Raw genomic sequence first — 18,044 nt, forward strand, 5'->3', positions numbered from 1 at the left:
AAAGCTACCTTAACCCAGACTGAGATGAAAACAAAAACATAGACGTGGCTGGTGGTCATTGCAAGGGAGAGGATAGCACAAATGGGCTGCTTTTCACAGGAACAGAAGGAACCAGAAATGCATTTCTTTTTTAGGAGTGAAATAATGGGAATATTTGAAGACATGGAATAAAACTCATTAAGGATGCCAACAGTGAAGAATAAAAAAGGTCAAACCAACAATTTACCATCAAATCAGGACCCTTCTCAGTTGGGAAGGAGGCACTGCCGATCACTACACCAGAACAGCAGGTGCAAACAACCCCAGGCCAGTCCCGGGAAAAGGGGGACTTAGTCCGTCATATCTGAGATGAGCCTTAACTACCAAGGTAGATGGTAACTCAGATTCACATGACCAGCTCTTATTTCTTGTGCTCTAGACCTAGGTTTCTAAAAGCTCAGAGCAGTCAAAGGAAGCCACCATTAGGACATAAAAGAATGAGAAACTGCTCTTACCAGAGAGGTGGGGGAATAGCCAGAGAGGTAAGGTTGAAAACAAATATGATGTCCCTGGGGTTGAAACTGCTCTGCTGAGTCACTGTGTTTCTCATGATTTTTTTCTTTTCAGTACGCCAAACCAACGTGCAGTCTCTTTGCTTATAGGATTTCAAGGACCAAACTACTTTTTTTTTTTTTCTCTTGAGACGGAGTCTTGCTCTGTCACTTAGGCTGGAGTGCCATCTTGGCTCACTGCAACCGCTGCCTTCGAGGTTCAAGCGATTCTCCTGCCTTAACCTACTGAGTAGCTGGGACTACAGGTGTATGTTACCATGCCCGGATAATTTTTGTATTTTTAGTAGAGATGGGATTTCACCATTTTGGCCAGGCTGGTCTTGAACTCCTGACCTCAGGTGATCCACCTGCCTTGGCCTCCCAACGTGCTGGGATTATAGGCGTGAGCTACTGTGCCTGGCCGCAAACCACTTAAAAAAAATCTTACTTTTTTCAAGTCTGCTTCTGTAAATTGTCATATCCTGTTTCCACGGATGACTATTGACTTGTGGACAAGTAACCATAAGTGGGGTCATAAGCACAGCATGGGTGTGGCTAACCAGCACATACCAGCTGCCTAGTGGGTGATACTCAGCCCTGCTCATACCTATGGTCGTGGGATAAAAGGGTACGCCATTCATCAAAGTGGCTTCCTTGAGACACAAAGAAGAAAGGGGAAGACACTCCCAAGACATGAGAGGCATCTTCAATAAGTGCAGGGCTGTCATGAGAAAAAAGGAGTCCATGGAACTTTGCAAGCAGACCCAGTATAAGCACATTACTTGATTCCAGTCCCAAGAAGCAACCATGATGACAGAAAGCTGGCTCTCTGCACCCTCAGCCTACATACAGCAGGGCTGGGTGATCAGGATTGGCAAGGCCATAACAAGGATGTTCACCACTCCTTTTTGATCACTGAGCTCTTCTAACAGCCCTCAGGAATCTGTTCATCTCGTACAGCAGGTGGCCCCAAACCCCTGGCCACAGACTGGTTCCAGTTGGTGGCCTATTAGGAACCGGGCTCCACAGCAGGAGGTAAATGGCGGGCTAGGGAGCAAAGCTTCATCTGTATTTGCAGTTGCTCCCCGTCACTCGCATTCTGCCTGAGCTCTGCTTCCTGTCAGACCATCAGTAGCATTAGATTCTCACAGGAGCAAGAACCCTACTGTGAACTGCACATGCAAGGGATCTAGGTTGCATGCTCCTTACAAAGATCTAATGCCTGATGATCTGTCACTATCTCCCATCACCCCCAGATGGGACCACCTAGTTTCAGGAAAACAAGCTCAGGGCTCCCACTGATTGTTATGGGGAGTCCTATAATTATTTCATTATATATTACACTGTAATAACAATAGAAGTTAAGTGCGCAATAAATGTAATGCCCTTGAATCATTCTGAAACCGTCTCCCGCCACTGTCTGTGGAAAAACTCTCTTCCGCAAAACCAGTCCCTGGTGCCAAAAACATTGGGAACTGCTGTCATACAGCACTTACACATTGTATAGTAATTTGATGTGTGAGCAATATTCTCTACTAAACAGCAAGCTATCAGAGGGCATTCACTCTGTTGGTCAAGTTCTCAGCACACAATAGGCATCCAAACAATACTTACATGAACAAAGGCACACAATCACAGCTACTTTCCGTGCTACTTTGGGCCGTGTGTGTGTGTGTGTGTGTGTGTGTGTGACAATAGAAAGTTCTTTCCTCTTCTGTTTTCTGTCCCTTATGGGCCCTGCATGCTTTTCTAATAATGATTCACTATCAATGACTCATCATCACCCTAGAGAAGATGACCAAGATTAAACTTCCAATTTTACCTATATAATCTCTTTTCCTTTATTGTTCTGAAACTATCATTTCCCCAAACAAGATGAAATCTTACAGTTTTTCTTAAAGGCAATTCTTCTCTATGCCTGAATAAGAGTGAGAAGTACAGTGGTAGAGTCAGGCAGAGCTGGGTGAGAATCTCAAGTGTGTCCTTGAGCTAGCCCCGAACTTGGGCTACCTGGACTTTACTTCATTTAGCCTATTTGTAAAGTGAGGATAACAAATGCATAAGGTTCTTGTTTGAATTATTAATATTTTTATAAATGCTTATATGAAGTCTTGGTAAACATTTTACCATCCTGTTAAGTTCTTACTAAGTACCAAGAACCATGCAATATCCATGCTATTCTTGAATCCTCCAGCAACTTGGTGAGGAAGGTTTAATATTGCCTCCATTGTTCTAGATAAGGAAACTGAGGTTTGAAGAAGCTTAATAACTTACCTAAGATAAATTATCTTAGGAGCTACTAAATGTGGAAAAGCAAAAATTGACATTGAGGCAGTTAAATTTCAGACTTACGCTATGTTGACACATGAAGAAGGCATTCAATAAGTAGTTTTCAAAAATCACAGCCATGTCAGTTCTACAATTTTGCCAGAATTTATTGTTACTGCCTGAGATCTCTTTTACCATTATCAAAAAAAAAAAAAAAAAAAAAAAGAAAACCAAAAAAACACTACCCTACTTTTCTGTGATGCGGAAGATTCGTATTTTTTTTGTTTGTTTCAATATCACAGTATAGTAAATAACCAGCTCTGCTTTTGGGAAAACAAGGAGATGAGGGAGAAAAAGAGAACACAGAATGGCGTTTGCTTGCATAGGGGTCTCACTTACTGATGGACATTTGTTTACCCCAGAATTGTTTGACTTGGCGTTTGTAACCCCTGGCACCCTTGAGATAAAGTACCAATAAATATAATTGAAGTCACTATTTTCCACTTTGCTTCATTCCTTTTCTATGCATTTAAACATCTGTCTTGTAAATGTTTAATATAGTTGTCAAAAAAGGGACTAGCTTTTGTCATCAGATTTTCTTGTAGTCTTTCTATACATTTTAAGTTTTTAGTGGGTACACAGTGTGTGTGTGTGTGTGTGTGTGTGTGTGTATATATATATATATATTTATGGGGTACATGAGATGTTTTGACACAGGCATGAAATGTGAAATAAGCACATCATAGAGAATGGGGTCTCCATCCCCTCAAGCATTTATTCTCTGTGTTACAATAATCCAGTTACACTGTTGGTCATTTTTAAATGCACAATTAAATTATTATTGACTATAGTTACCTTGTTGTGCAACCAAATGGTAGGTCTTACTCTTTCTAATATTTTTAAATGACCATTGATTATCCCTATCTTGCCCCCATCCTCCACTACCCATCCCAACCCATTTTTTTTCTGAGACACTTAAATTTGCCATTTACTAAGCATCCATTACACACTTGGCACTATCCAATTGTCAGTAGTCTATGTCTAAAGAGGACTGTGCTCATTAGCTGCTCTCGGGAGGCACGCTGGTCTGCCCTGCATGTTTTATTTTTATTCCTGATCAGGGTCCTGCAAATGATAACCACATATTATTAGATTCTATGAAGACCTACAAAACTGTTTTTACATGAATGCAAGAAATAGGGCTGCCCCATCATTAGTAACAAAAAACAAAAGAGAAAAATTATTATGGAATAAAAATGAGGTGGCTCAGAATAACTTTGGATGGGTGAAACCAGCCAAAAATACTGCTAAATACTCTTCTACCCTGTCTTCCCATCAGATTCTTGTTCACCAGAAGGCTGAACTTGCAGAAAGTAGTTTTAGAGCAAACAAAGCAAAACATTCTCAAAGCTGAGCAGCATTTCTGTCTTTGGTGATGAGAGAATGATGTATCTAATGAAGGTAGGTTAAAATTCCCCATTTTTGACAGTGAATATGCTCAGAAATGTTTTTGCTTTTAAAGAAGTTCTAGGCTTCTATTGCAGTGGATGAGTGAGGCTCACTTCTTTTCATTCTTTCATCTTTTTCTTCCCTCCTACCTTTAGACATCTGGTAATTTATACATTTGGGATTAACTTATATAGCAACTAAAGAGAAAATAGCAATGGTTACATCCATTGCTGAGAACAGAGAAGATAATAAAGCTTTTTCCAGAAGGGTTTCAGTCACTACAAATTCTATATGAAAGGGTTGCTACCATTGGCCTCATTTTCTCTGCAGAGTGGTGCTTAGGGAAGGGTGCACACCTGCTCAGCTGAAGCAGGCCTGGTAAGTCATCACGGAAGAGTGCCGCACGTTGAAATAATTACGCACGTAGCCACAGCCGAGCGGAGGAGTGAGGTCCTAGGTCACTCAGGCGTGTCTAAATCTGTGATATATGTTTATCATCTGACCCGACATCAGCCAGGAGAGTCAGAATTAACTCCTCCACAACCCGAGCCTGCACTGGCAGTCTTTAAACACAGGCTCCTTTTTCCAGTTCTCTAAAGGGGTCACAAATTATCGGAGGTAAAGCTGGGATCTTTTATGTCCAGGCCAAAAGGCAGCCCTGGGATGTTGACTCCTTTCTGTTCCTCAGAAATACCGGGGAGGAAAAATCTGTGATCATATTACCATCTATAGCCCTTCCCCACCTCAGCCAGCAGCTCCATTCCATCCTGCCTCCCCTAAAACTGAGGACATGTTTGAAAATTTCCTCTCTAAGCACTGTGCTCAGGGGAACCCTAAAGGCAGTGCCAAGATTCTTTGGGAGAGAAAGAAAAATGCAATTCGTTTCCAGGGTCACACTTATAAATTCTCCTTTACACTATTTCTAAAAAGAACTACTTGGTTTTAAGACACTGTACACTACCTTGTCATGATCCAGATCTATGTGAAAACTTTTCTTATGTGGTGATTATTGAATGATAGTAGCCTATTTAAAAAGATTTAAGACACTGAGTTTACTCCTCTGTAAAAAGGAATTGAACTAGAGGAATATTTAAGGTTTTTCCAGCTCCAAAATGCAGGCAAACCGTAATTTCCAGATTCAAAGAACGACCCCCTGTGTATGTGAGCAAATCACATGCCGTCTATACCACAGCAAGCCTTGAGGATAATAAAAATGTGCATAGTAACACACGGCTTCCAGCCCTCTGCGTCCTGACAAAAAGCATATAGAAAGCTTGCTAACCTACAGAGGGGTGAAAAAAACTGATTGTTTTATTCCTATGTTTTCCCTTCAGAAAAACTACCCGTAATTTTACAGTTGACTACTTGTATTCTGGTTATTTTGAGTTGAATGATTTGCAGTGCTCAGATTTAAAAATCTTTCTAATAACCACTCTACAGACCAACAAGCATAGACTAAAAAAAAAAAAAATCACAGTTCTTAAACTTAACCACTGGTGAATTGCAACCCACTGCTCCTACATACAATTTTGTAAAGGAAAGGCTTAGTTTTCAGGTCATAATTCCTGTGGGACAACAGCATCACCAAGCATCAACCAAGGCAAACACTGCAAATACTGGCCACGGCTACTCCAAAGACAGAATCCAATTCAATCCTGGGTTCACAGCTGATGTTGGCACATGATAACAAGTATGAAAAGCCGTACTGGAACCCACCACATTCTCTCAGTGAGCTAAAGCCAAGAGCAGAGAGCTGTGTATACATTTTATATAGGGGACCGAGAAAGTGTGCAGATTCACTCAGAGACCCCAAGTCAGAAAAAGGGAGGCACACTCCAGGGTAAACCAGCCCCAGATCTAAATCAAAGCTGTGTAGGGCATGAACGTCGCTCCACTTACCCAGCATAGCGGTTGTTGTAAAGGTGGCTGTGTCCCGGTTGCAGAATCTTCAAAAAGAGCCAGCAAAGAGGCAGGAAAGCAGCTGTCTGGCCCCTGCACTTCCCGAGACACTTCATAGTGTTAAGAAGACAGGAGTTGAAAGTTACTTAAGCAGCCACCCGAGGCTGGAGGTGGCTCGCAGCACCCCCTACACACCGCACGCACACGTTCTCTGGGAAGGGGGTGGGTGAGGAGGGTTGAGAGTGAGCAAACTGTGACACTTCTTTCCAGCTACAAGGGGGAAAAAAAAGTTTAAGCAGCTGAGAAAGGGAAGTTGCTATTACAACTTGGTCTTGGGACAAGCAGCAGCAGCAGCGGCAGCAGCTGAGCCTGATCTTTAATCAGGCTCCCCTGGAAAGGGCTGGGCCTCCCCTGTGCTGACTCACGGCAGGGGTTCTCTGGGTGCTGCTTCCTTTGGGTGACTCCTCTCTGCTTTTGTTTGTTTGCTTTCTCAACTTGAGGCCCCTAACTTTTTTGTCCAAACTTGCTTTTTCTACTACCTTCTTCAGCATGAGAATCCTACTTAATTGCAAAGGATTTGTCTGATGATGGGCTAAACAAGCAGACACGGATCATTCCAGGCTTAATGTCTTGATCTCCCATGACAGATTCCTAAATGGATTCCACCTAATGAAATGCACAGTTAACAACCTTGATGAGAACGTGCGCAGGGGTACCTATAGCACCTAGATCAGAACAGTCGGCTTCAGTTGCCGGCTCCTGACTGCTAGGAGTGGGGAGTGGCTTTACTGGGCTTCAGGGAAATCTTGGTATTCATTCTGCATCAGCAGCACCCAAACCTGCTGCTGTTTCAGAGACTCTCGTGGGGGAATTGAAGGCCTTCGAATGCTGTGCCACCTTGGCTACACATTTGGAATCATTTAGGGAGCCAGACCTTGAAAATAGAAACCCCTGGTGGTGGGATCAGTGGATTAAAAAGCTCCTCAGGTGATTCCAATGTTCAACCACCACGCTGGTCTGAAGCAGAGCTTCTTGGAGCTCTGCATGCATAGAAATCACCTGGAATCTCATTAAGCTGCAGCTCTGACACAGTAGGTTGGAACAGGGGCCTAAGAGTCTGCATTTCTAAAGAAGCTTCCAGGTGATGCTGGTGCTGTTGGCTCTTCAGCCACACTTGGAGTAGCAAGACTTCACTTTAGAATGAGGTCTGCTTTTTCTTCCAAGCAAACCTTGGAGAAAACCATTTCCTTCTCTTTTTTCTTATGTTGATGATGAAAGCTGCTTTTTTTTTTGAGATGGAGTTTTGCTCTTGTTGCCCAGGCTAGAGTGCAATGGTGGAATCTCGGCTCACTGCAACCTCTGCCTCCCAGGTTCAAGCAATTCTGCCTCAGCCTCATGAGTAGCTGGGATTACAGGCATGTGACACCACACCTGGCTAATTTTTTGCATTTTTAGTAGAGATGGGATTTCACCATGTTGGTCAGGCTGGTCTCGAACTTCTGACCTCAGGTGATCCACCCACCTCAGCCTCCCAAAGTGCTGGGATTATAGGCATGAGCCATCACACCCGGCTGAAATCTCTTTAAAATTATTATTTGCATTCACTTGCTCCTATTTGAATATGCCACCAAACCCATCACAGGCGACGTGCCTTGCCCTATTAAACATTACCCAGAGTGCCTCCTGTTATCCTCCATGCCCAGTCTTGGTCATGCTCTGAAATAGAGAGTGAGCCACTATTTCTCCATCACACTCACAAAACTTTTCAGGTTTCCTGGAGAGTTATGGCCAAGAGCTCTTGTACTACCCTCTAATACTATAGCCAGAGACCATGTTAGAAGGGAAAGCACCCAATCTTTCCCATCTTCTCTACCTGGGGAGTTGAACCAAGATTCCTTTGACAGATTCAATGTCAGGTTCACGACAGAGCTGAAATGGTTTTCATTTGAAATGATGCTCTGAAGTTTTCTGCAACTTTCTCAGCTTCAGTTTGGTTAATGCCTTCTCTGTGCCCCTCACAAGTCCTGGCATGTCCTTTACTATGGGAATTACCACATCAATTTTTTTTGTCTGCTTTCCTCATGAGGCTGCCTTCTCCTTGAATACAGAACTGTATGTATCCTTTTGGTCTTCCTGTGCACTCCCTTATACCTCCCTGAGAGGATGCAGTGTTTACTGATCAACAATGTCTGTTGCATGAACAGTGAACCAGGGAAAGAATTCATTTAACAAACATTAACATGGAAGCTTCCATGTCCAGATAGAGGAGAGAGCATCTTGGTAGCAGAAAACACTATGGGTGCTTTTGGAGAGTGGGATTTCCCCAGGTGATCACATCTGGTTTCGTTTCTTTTTATGTTGCCTTCTTTTTTGACTTCCTGGCCTAGTACTTTGGTCTTCCTAAACTGGTCAGGCTGCTCTGCAAGAGTCACAGCAGTACTCACAGGCCTTTTAGATGAGTCCAGGAAAGCCTATACAACAGCCAGTGATCTGTGGAAATCAGAGGTTACTGTGTAAATAAAACACTTCATCTCTTTGCATTTCGCTCTGTCAGAACAATGTATAAATCTGTCATATTCTATCACAACATTAAACTAGGAATGCTCAGTCTCTGACTGGGAATTAAACTCATCCTCAAATCATTCTGAAGGATTGGATCCCACAAGCATGTTCAGCAGAGCCTCTCCAGACTCTGAGACCAAGGAAACCATTTCCTGGACCATCAAAAATGCAAGAGACCCCCTCGACATCCTGTAATCTTCCTAAAAATTTCAGATCAAAGAGAGGTTCTCAAACAATAGAAGCTATTCCTAGCAATCATTCTCTGTTTAACTAAGGACCAGGTTATCTGATCAAACTTCTCTTGGAGTAGATAAGCTCCCATAAAATGAGAGATAAATGGAGTCCATTTAGCAAATGGGAGGAGGAGAGAACAGTTTTATAGATGAATTTAAAGATAAAAGTTTCATTTTTAAGGCACTGAGAGGGAGTGAATTATTAAACCAGTTAGGGATTTGGAGATGGGAAGATGAGAAGTTCTATTTATTGGCTATGCCTTTGTCATGGTTTAGTGGAAGAGCGAACTTTATTAAAGAAATATTACCGTGCACAGAAAGGAATGAAACTACAATTGGGAAAAGAAAATGTCATCCTTGATTCGAGTCCATTGTTGATGATGAGATCATTTTTAATGTCTCTTCCAGATCTGAAATTCTATGATGCCATGGGGGAAGATTTTGCAATGGAATTTTTTCAGGTATATGAGTGAGAGCTTCATAGATTTAGGTTGTTAAAGCTATCTGGAGAAGATAAACAGCATGGTAGCACTTTGTTCAGACAAATGTATGGACAACACTCCCATTGCACTTTGTGATCATTCCTCAATGTCCTATTTGCTATTTGCGTAGACCTTATTGCCTGTTATTTCTCTTTTATGGCTTTCTGCCACTATTCCAACAGGTGAGGAAACAGCAAATGTGAAGGTAGTTTATTGCCCTATATGATCTTGGCAAGTCTGTGAGGGATGTTCCGAAGCTTCCCTTAACAACACCTTGCTGACGATTCCTTCCCAATTGTCTTTCAGCACCATCAGCTACCCCGTCTTGTTCCTGTGTCTTCGGTCTTTCTCTCGTCAGCTATCATAGCTCTCCCATCCTTAAACACAAACTGCTTGGCTTCTTTTTTCTTTTTCCCCAGGCTTCTCAGAAGTGCAGTCTTGAACCCTGACCATGGCTTTGCCTCCCTACCGCCCTGCTGAAACTCTCTCAAATATCAGTGGTGATTTCTCAGTGGAAAGATGCTTCGTTCTCTCCCCACTCCACATCCGCATGGCTTCTGAGGCTGCTTGCCAGTTGCTGTTTGAAACTTTCTTCTCCCTTGGGCTCTGAGACATTGTCTTCTTCTGTTTCTGTTCTTCCGAAGGTTCCTCTCTAATTTTTGCCTGCTTAAATAGTAGACATTTTATGGGTACTCTGCCTGCCTTCTCCTCTTCTTGATCCATTGCTGCAGATATGGATTCTGACTTTGTGACACTCAGTGCTGGTATAGGAGCTGGATAGATACATAAACTCCTTGCTACATTTGGTGGTTCCATTAATCCTGTAGGAACAAATCAGAGATTCTGTGATAGAAAGTTAAGAGGGCAGGTATGGATTGCATGCGCAGGGTGTTCTGAGGAAGTAGATGTCAAAACCAAGGATGAGGAGGAACCAGCCATGCCCAGAGGAGGATGGTGGTGTGCAGGGAGTGAGGCATGGGATGAAATCATTGCAGGCACAGGGAGTAGCAGAAGCTGTCTGCCAGTGAGTCTTGACAGGATGAAGAATGGCATTCAGCCTCCTCAGCTTGGCATTCAAGACTCTTGAAAACATTTTCAATTTTATCTTTCTCAATATTCTCTGAAGACTCTGTATCCTCTCCTCCTCTGTGTCCTTCCTCTGTGTTTGTGTACAGTGTTTCCTTGAAACCAGTGGCCATCTCCATCCAGCCTTCCTGTCTCTGGCCAAATCCTTCCATCCCTGCCAGATCCAGCTCATCAGTCTCTCCGATGAAGCTGTTCCAGTCCATTTCTATCTGCAGTGGTCATCTTCTCTGGGTGGACAGCATTTATTCATATGCATCCTTGTGTTTGACTGTGTTGACACGACTCAGTATTACCATTATGAAAAACTCCTCCATGCCAAGCACTCTCTTATGTCCGTCTTTATACTTCACAGTGTCTGGGCAGTGCTGGGTCCACAGCAGACCACTAAGAAAGCCTTGGCGTGCCTTTCAGCCCAGAGCTGCTAGAACTGCTTCCCTTTCTGGAAGGGAGTTCTCATCCAGACTCCCTCGGCCACGTGTCTCACAAGAAGAGTTCTGCTCACTCTGATGTAAAAGCAGTTGTAAGAGTAAGTCTTATTAATGGGCAAGCCTATTATTATATGTTTAGGTCCTTATAACTAGGTTATGACAATGTTTTACAGAATTTATAGAGCAACACTAAAGTACTTTAATGTAGGAAGGTAGGAATCAAGAGATCTACCTGCTGACTCAAAGCAGCAGGAGGCTTCCATCTTCTCTCTGTCCTTGTGAAATGGGAGAGTTCCTTGATCCCCCTCACAGGACATGTGAAAGGTGTGGCTCACCTCTTCAGTCACTGCTGCTGCTCAAAACCCTGAAGGAAGGCGGAGCATGTAGATGGGCAGGTACAGGAGCTGGGGCAGGTGCTTTGGACTCTGACCCCAAGGTAGTGTCTAGGGGTGGGTACCTGTGGCCCCAGTGTTACAATGTCCTCTTGGCCTTGCCATCCGCAGATCGTTTAAGTGTTAACCGGCTCAGTGGACTCTCTGCCTTTTTTGCAAGGGCAGAGGGCCACTGTGGCAGCTTTCTGTATCCTGGTGTACCAGAAGAATTGGGTTACACATGGGCTTGAAGGATGAATGTAGAGTTTTATTGTGTGGTAGAGGTGGCTCTCAGTGGGATAGATGGGGAGCCAGAAGTGGGGATGGAGTGGGAAGATGATCTTCCCCCTGAAGACACCGGAACAAGACACTGAATGGTTTCAGACCTTCCTCCTCTTCCCTCTTTCTCTGCCGCATCATTCTGCTATTTGTCTGCTTGTCTCATATCCTTGTCTGCTCATCTGCTTCTAGAGCCTGGGGTTCAGGGTTTATATGGGTACAGGACAGAGGCATGGTGGACCAAAAGGCAACTTCTGGGGTGTTAAAAAAAATGCCTATCCCCTTTTACGGCCTCAGGTCTTTAGACTTGAGGGTAGGGACTTTGCTGGGGAACTGCTTTCTTTTAGTATTTCCCTGTCTCCCGTCCATATCACTTGCTTTTTCTTTTTCCCTTCTTTGTCTCACATTCTGCCTCCTACTTTCCCGTCCTTCCTGATACCTGGTCCGAAGACTCTTACAGAGGGATAAATAGGGAAAATATAATAGATAAAAACATTTAAAAATTGTTTTAAAAAATTACTATTTCTAGTGACAGGGAAAGGATGTATGTGTTCTTGTGATATTAAGTATTTTAATAAAAATTAAGAGGAATTTGAGAGGGATGGAGCAGAAGACAGAGATTTTAAAAGTCTGACTAAAGTCAAAAACTATATTCAAGCAAATGAATGAAAATCTACTCTCTTATTCATTTACCTAGGGAAGTGAGAGAGGATTGAGAAAAAATAAGAACAAAAACAGTTTAATGACAGAAAAGATTCAATTGTAAGCAAAAAAGATGAAATAGAGGGGAAATTTCAGATATAAAAAGAATCAAAAGAATAGGTGATAAAATTTGCCTTAAGAAGAAAAGCTGTTATGAAGAATGAGGGAAGATAGACAAGCAGAAATGTTTTACCTTGGCACACATTGGACAATCAAAAAGGTGGAGAACGTTCTTTTGGTGCTGAGGGACGTCCATTTCTATGTCCCCAAAAGTACACAGAAAAATAAAAATTGTGTGAGAATTTGTCTCAGTCTCTCAGAAAGTGAACTGAAGAATATGCCGTAGAAGACATTGAGATTGGCTCCAAGGTATCACAAGGAGGATTTAATTTATTGAAAATGACGGGGAAATACAAAACTAAAATTTTCTAAAGATTTTGCTGACATTTAGAGACAGAATAAAAGGACAAAGTCAATAGCTAAACGAATGTATTTACATTCAAAAGAGAATCTTAGGAACTGGAGATCATATTATATTGAATATAAACAGAAAAAATAAACACACCATTTTTTTTAATTCAAAAGAACCAATTGGAAAAATGGCATAGCTCATAGAAATATTAGATACAAGTTAGCATTGAAAAACACTCATAGGAGGAGGCGATCAAGTAAGTTTCCTAAAGGGCCAAATGAGAAAACACATGATAGAGATAGCACAATGATATAATATAATGCAAAGATTTTATTTGCTGTCAAAGGTCAAATGTTTCTAAGGACTATAAAAGAAGAAAAATTTACCAGATTCTTTCAAGAACTTGTGTTTGTATTTGATCTTGTAAGGAGAGATTTAAGACTTTGAAATAAGTAAAAAAAAAAAAAAATTACTAAACATTTTTTTCAATGGAATGCTGGAGTCTATGGAGATTGTCTGAAACTTTGTCTCTGACTAGGCTGTTTTACAGTCCTATAAATTTAAGAAACTGGTTAGAATGTAAATAATTCTTGTTTATTTTAAATGATTCTTGGTTTTTGTAGACTCCAAATAACTTCTGACTGGTAGAGGGATGATCTTTACCCTGACCTATGAAAAAAGTCAGTTTTGCTTTGATTTGTAAAATAATTCCACCATTTCTTTACTCCATATAAACTTGGGGTTCTTTGATTTCTCTTTTGAACTAGCAGTAACATCTTTCCCAGTTATCTCATTTAATTAATAGTTAGATAAAATCTTTGATGCCTGTTCATTTTCTATTTGTAGAAGAGCCTTTAAAAAATTCTTTAGTCATTTTGGAGGCTCCACTGAGATGCTCTGCTCTGACAGAGATGGGTGAAGTCATCACTAAACACAGGGCAAGTCAGAGGCTCCCTTTCCCTGGGGAGATCTTTTCTTGGTTTATAGAGGTGAATCTGAAGTGGTAATAGAACTTTGCTTACTCTTTGTTTTCTAATTTTAATTTTCCTCTCCACTAATTTGTCTTTTTTTTGTTATATCTTTGTGTGTAGCTAATAAATTATTCCCCATTGATGGAAGCAGTGATCATTAATTTGGTTTATAATCTAATCATTTGGTAAGTTCTCTAAAAGGATTTATGGTTTATAGAGATCTAGCCTCTCTTGAGTGAGAGATGATAGAAATATTGGTTGTTTCTCTTGTATTTGTCTATTTGCCTATTTTGAATTCAGATTATTTCAGAATATCACGTCTACAAAGGAGAACAGCTCTTTGACATCTGCACTAGTGAGTTTCTATATTTCTGTGTTTACTTTTGACCTATGACTAAAACGGCATAATTGAAGCTTTAAGGTATCTGTGGGTCCGTGTGATACATGTTTATAATCCAGAAAAGATTTTATGTCTCATTGACTCTGCAATGTTTTTCTCTCCCCAGGAAGTTCTAATAAGTGAGATGTAAGAGACTTTTACTGAAGGAGCTCTGTTCCATCTGGATTATAGAGATAAATAAATGTACATTGAATATCCTTAAAATTCTAAGAAAATAGGGAATTTGAACCAAGACTACTCCCAATTGGCTATTATTTTTAAAAAAGTACTCTCACAGGAAATAACTCAAAATATTTTATGAATCCAAGTTCACCCAATTAAGGTAAGTCTTTGGCAAATAAGATTAGTTTAATAATTTTCATATAACAATATATAGCAATATTTTCTCTAATTTATCTGTAATATAAGAGTTACATTTTAAAAATCTTATTTGGGCATGCTTTCCCTAAACTCATACAGGTGTCCTGGTTAATTTTGAATAATTTAAATATGTGTATTACTAATTGAAGCATTATTCTGAAAAATACTTTATTTCAATAGGAATCATGTTTTGTAGTATGTCAGCTTGAAGATAATTTCTAAGATCTTTAGGGATCTTAACAATCAGAAGATAAATAACCCAATTTAAAAATGGACAAAGGATCCAAACAGACATTTCTCCAAAGATGATATACACTGATCTAAAAAGCACATGAAAAGATGCTCGACAACATTAGTCATTAGAGAAATGCAAACCAAAACCACAATGAGATGCCACTTCATACCCACTAAGATGACTATAATCAAAGACAGACAATAACAAGTAATAGTGAGAATGTGGAGAAATCAGAACTCTCGGACATTTTTGGTATGAATACAAACTGATGTAGCTTCTGTGGAAAACAGTTTTTTAATTCTTCAAAAATTAAATGTAGAGTTACCATAAGATCTAGAAATTTCATTTCTAGCTTCCACCAAGAAAATTCAAAACTTTGTATTTCACAATGGTTGAATTAAGTTACACTCCAGTGGGTGGGGGGATTGGGGAGGGGATAGCGTTAGGAGAAATACCTAATGTAGATGACGGGGCGATGGATGCAGCAAACCACCACCATGGCATGTGTATACCTATGTAACAAACCTGCAAGATCCGCACATGTACCCCAGAACTTACAGTGTAATAAATAAATTAAAAAAATAAAATAAACCACTTTTCTTTGAACACTAAAAAAAAAAAAAAAAAAAAAAAAGAAAATTCAAAAGATATACTTATTACAACTTGCACACAAATGCTCACAGCAGCATTATTCATAATGGCCAAAGAGTGGAAGAAAGCCAAAATGTTCATCAATGGATGAATAAATGAAAGTGGCATATCTTTGCAATGGAATATTATTTGGCCAGAAAAAGGAATGAAGTATTGATGCTTGCAGTAGCATGAATAAACTTTGAAAAAACACTAAGGGAAAAGAGCCAGAAATAAGGGCACATATTTTGTGATTTCAATGACATGAAATGTTTGGAATAGGTAAAGACATATGCATAGAAATAAAATATATTAGCAGTTGCCAAGGGAGTGGGGAAAAGAGGGATAGGGAGTGACTGCTAATAAATATGTGGTTTCCTTTTAGGGAGATGAAATATTGTGGAATTAAATAATGATACTGGTTGCTTAACCTTATGAATATACTAAAAACTAATGAATTGTACACATCAAAATGGTGACTTTTATGGTAGGTGAATTATATCCTAATTCAAAAAAGGTCTTTAGGGAATTTAGAACCTTAAACTGATAAATGAATAATCACTGGGTACCTAAATTACATCTAAGTAAGCTAGAACACTGCAACATTGATTAATGAACATAATTTTTTATATGTTTTTGCTTTTTATATGCTACAGATAGGCTATCTCGTTGGTTAATTGTTGCCAATTTCAGAAGGCATAGAAGGCTACAGCAAGTATGTGGCCAAAGAAAATTGTGTTATGTATGTTTATGAGTTCTGCTTGCTTGCTAAAGTGTATGCCTGTTACAGATGGTTCTCTATTATCTACTCCCAAGTGTTCTCTGTAAAATAAAAATTATTCACTTTGCTTAAGTTACAATTAATATTGGTGATTGAGAATATACTAGGAATAATAGTGACAGAGAAAATATGACTCTGTATGTGCTTCTGTTTTTGAAGAAAAAGAATAATTTTCTACTAGAGTAGAACTTCTTTTTTTTTTTTTTCTTTTTCTCCTTTTTTTCTGTTATTCAAATCCATTTATACTCTTAAAACTCATTGATGACCCCAAGGAGTTTTGTTTATGTGGGTTACAACTACTGATATTGACTCTACTGGAAATTGAAACTAAGAACTTTTGAAAATGCTTGCTTAGGGATTTGTTTGAAGGTAGCAATGATAAAAGCATTCTACGCGAATAGCATCTTATGAAATTAGTTTTTGTGGTCTTGTGAGATCTGTCTTAACATACCAGTTTGTTCCAGAATATTAAACAGCACAATGAAAGGCAAAGCTTGGAATGTAAATTTTCTTTGCTTTGGTTTATAATCCCTGGGTCTGAAAAGCTGTGCAATGTGTAAGTTTGCTCAGCGTGGATGGGCTTGCTTCCTTGATTTACTGCTTCTTTCCTTTGCTTACAATATGAAGGGTTAATCTTCTTGTGTCATCTGCCTACATGGCAAAGATTCTGTGTCTTATCAGAGTGGCTTTCTGTGCTTTAACTTGACTTTATTACATCCTACATTATTTAAGAAAACAACAAAAAAGAGAAAAAGAATCCTCACTTCTATAAAAACTAACATTTTGATGATTATGTTAACCTTGTATGCTTATTTTTCTATTTTTTTTGTTCTTTCAATTAAATAGGTAATAATTATGTTTCAGGAATTCATTATCTAACCTTAATCAAGTGTCTAATTTCCTCTGATAATTTTTTCATCTTTGTCTTCCTAAAATTAGACCCTCAATTATGGAAAAAAAATGTGAAGTAAAATTTTCAGGATTGTACTTAAAGCAATATTTGTGATTTCCCGGAGGACCCCTACAAAATTACAAAGATTTGTTTCTTCACCTTGTAAAGCACTAGAAATAATTCATTTTTTGTTTTTTTAAAAAATCTGCATTGCTATTGATGTATTGCATGAGAAGAGCTGTTAAATCAAAAAAGATGCTTCTCCTTCCCAGGTGGAATTCTCATAAGTAATATGTTGTCAATATAAATATTTCAGAAATTGTGGAAATTCTGTGTGGGAAGTTCCAAAGGATTTTTCAAAGCTCTTGATGTCCATGATATGTTTCTATTTACCAGAGCCTTGGTTCTTTTTGCCTGATGATATTGGGCATCAATAGTAAAGTGTTATCAGTCATGAATTTTAGTTATTGTTTAAATGCTTATTGGCTACAAGCTTATTCTTAATTTAAATCTATTATTTTTTAGGTCAGTGGTTCTCAGTTAGAGACGTACCTCAGATGCATGCAAAAAGTTTTATAAAAATACAGACGTACTGTATTCCAAACTTACCAAATCTCTTTACTTGACCTTGGGATACTCTTAGCCTATGCTTTGTAATTTGTTGATATATTTTATCAATTATGTCTCAGAATGATCATGTTATATATCAAAATTATTTCCTCTGTAAAAAGTGTGTTCATCTAATTTTATAAATTAAGATGTAACATTTGCTGATTTATTTGAAAATAGGTTTAATCATGGTCATTTAATGCATTTAAGTTTATTCAAGTGGTTTTATTACCTTGTTTCTCGTGCCACCAAATTTGCTTGTCAGTTGCATTACTCTTGTATGAGCTCTTATCAGAACTTTCACATTTGAAAATTATCAGTAATAGATTACCCACAACTATTTAAATCTCTGTCATCCACAGATTGCTTTTGTTTTACTCTGCTTTTTGCTGCAGATAGGACAAATTGGAAAAGTCATCAATGATGGCAGAGAACAGTGAGTTCGATTCTCTTTCCTCCTTCTCC

The 18,044-nt window shown here is 39.5% G+C and overlaps 1 protein-coding gene across 1 annotated transcript in view; it reads right to left on the reverse strand.

Annotated features, from left to right (window-relative positions):
• Positions 1-6,522, reverse strand: part of CPA6 (carboxypeptidase A6) — a 325,618-nt gene extending 319,096 nt beyond the window's left edge. The window contains exon 1 of the mRNA XM_032296286.1: positions 6,147-6,522. Coding sequence (XP_032152177.1) covers positions 6,147-6,262 — 116 coding nt within the window. The 5' untranslated portion in view covers positions 6,263-6,522. The remainder of the gene's footprint in view (positions 1-6,146) is intronic.
• Between the last annotated feature and the right edge of the window lie 11,522 nt (positions 6,523-18,044).

The sequence above is a fragment of the Sapajus apella genome, unplaced genomic scaffold (genome assembly GCF_009761245.1).
Source record: "Sapajus apella isolate SASKATOON/1434 unplaced genomic scaffold, GSC_monkey_1.0 scaffold35, whole genome shotgun sequence".
Taxonomy (NCBI): domain Eukaryota; kingdom Metazoa; phylum Chordata; class Mammalia; order Primates; family Cebidae; genus Sapajus; species Sapajus apella.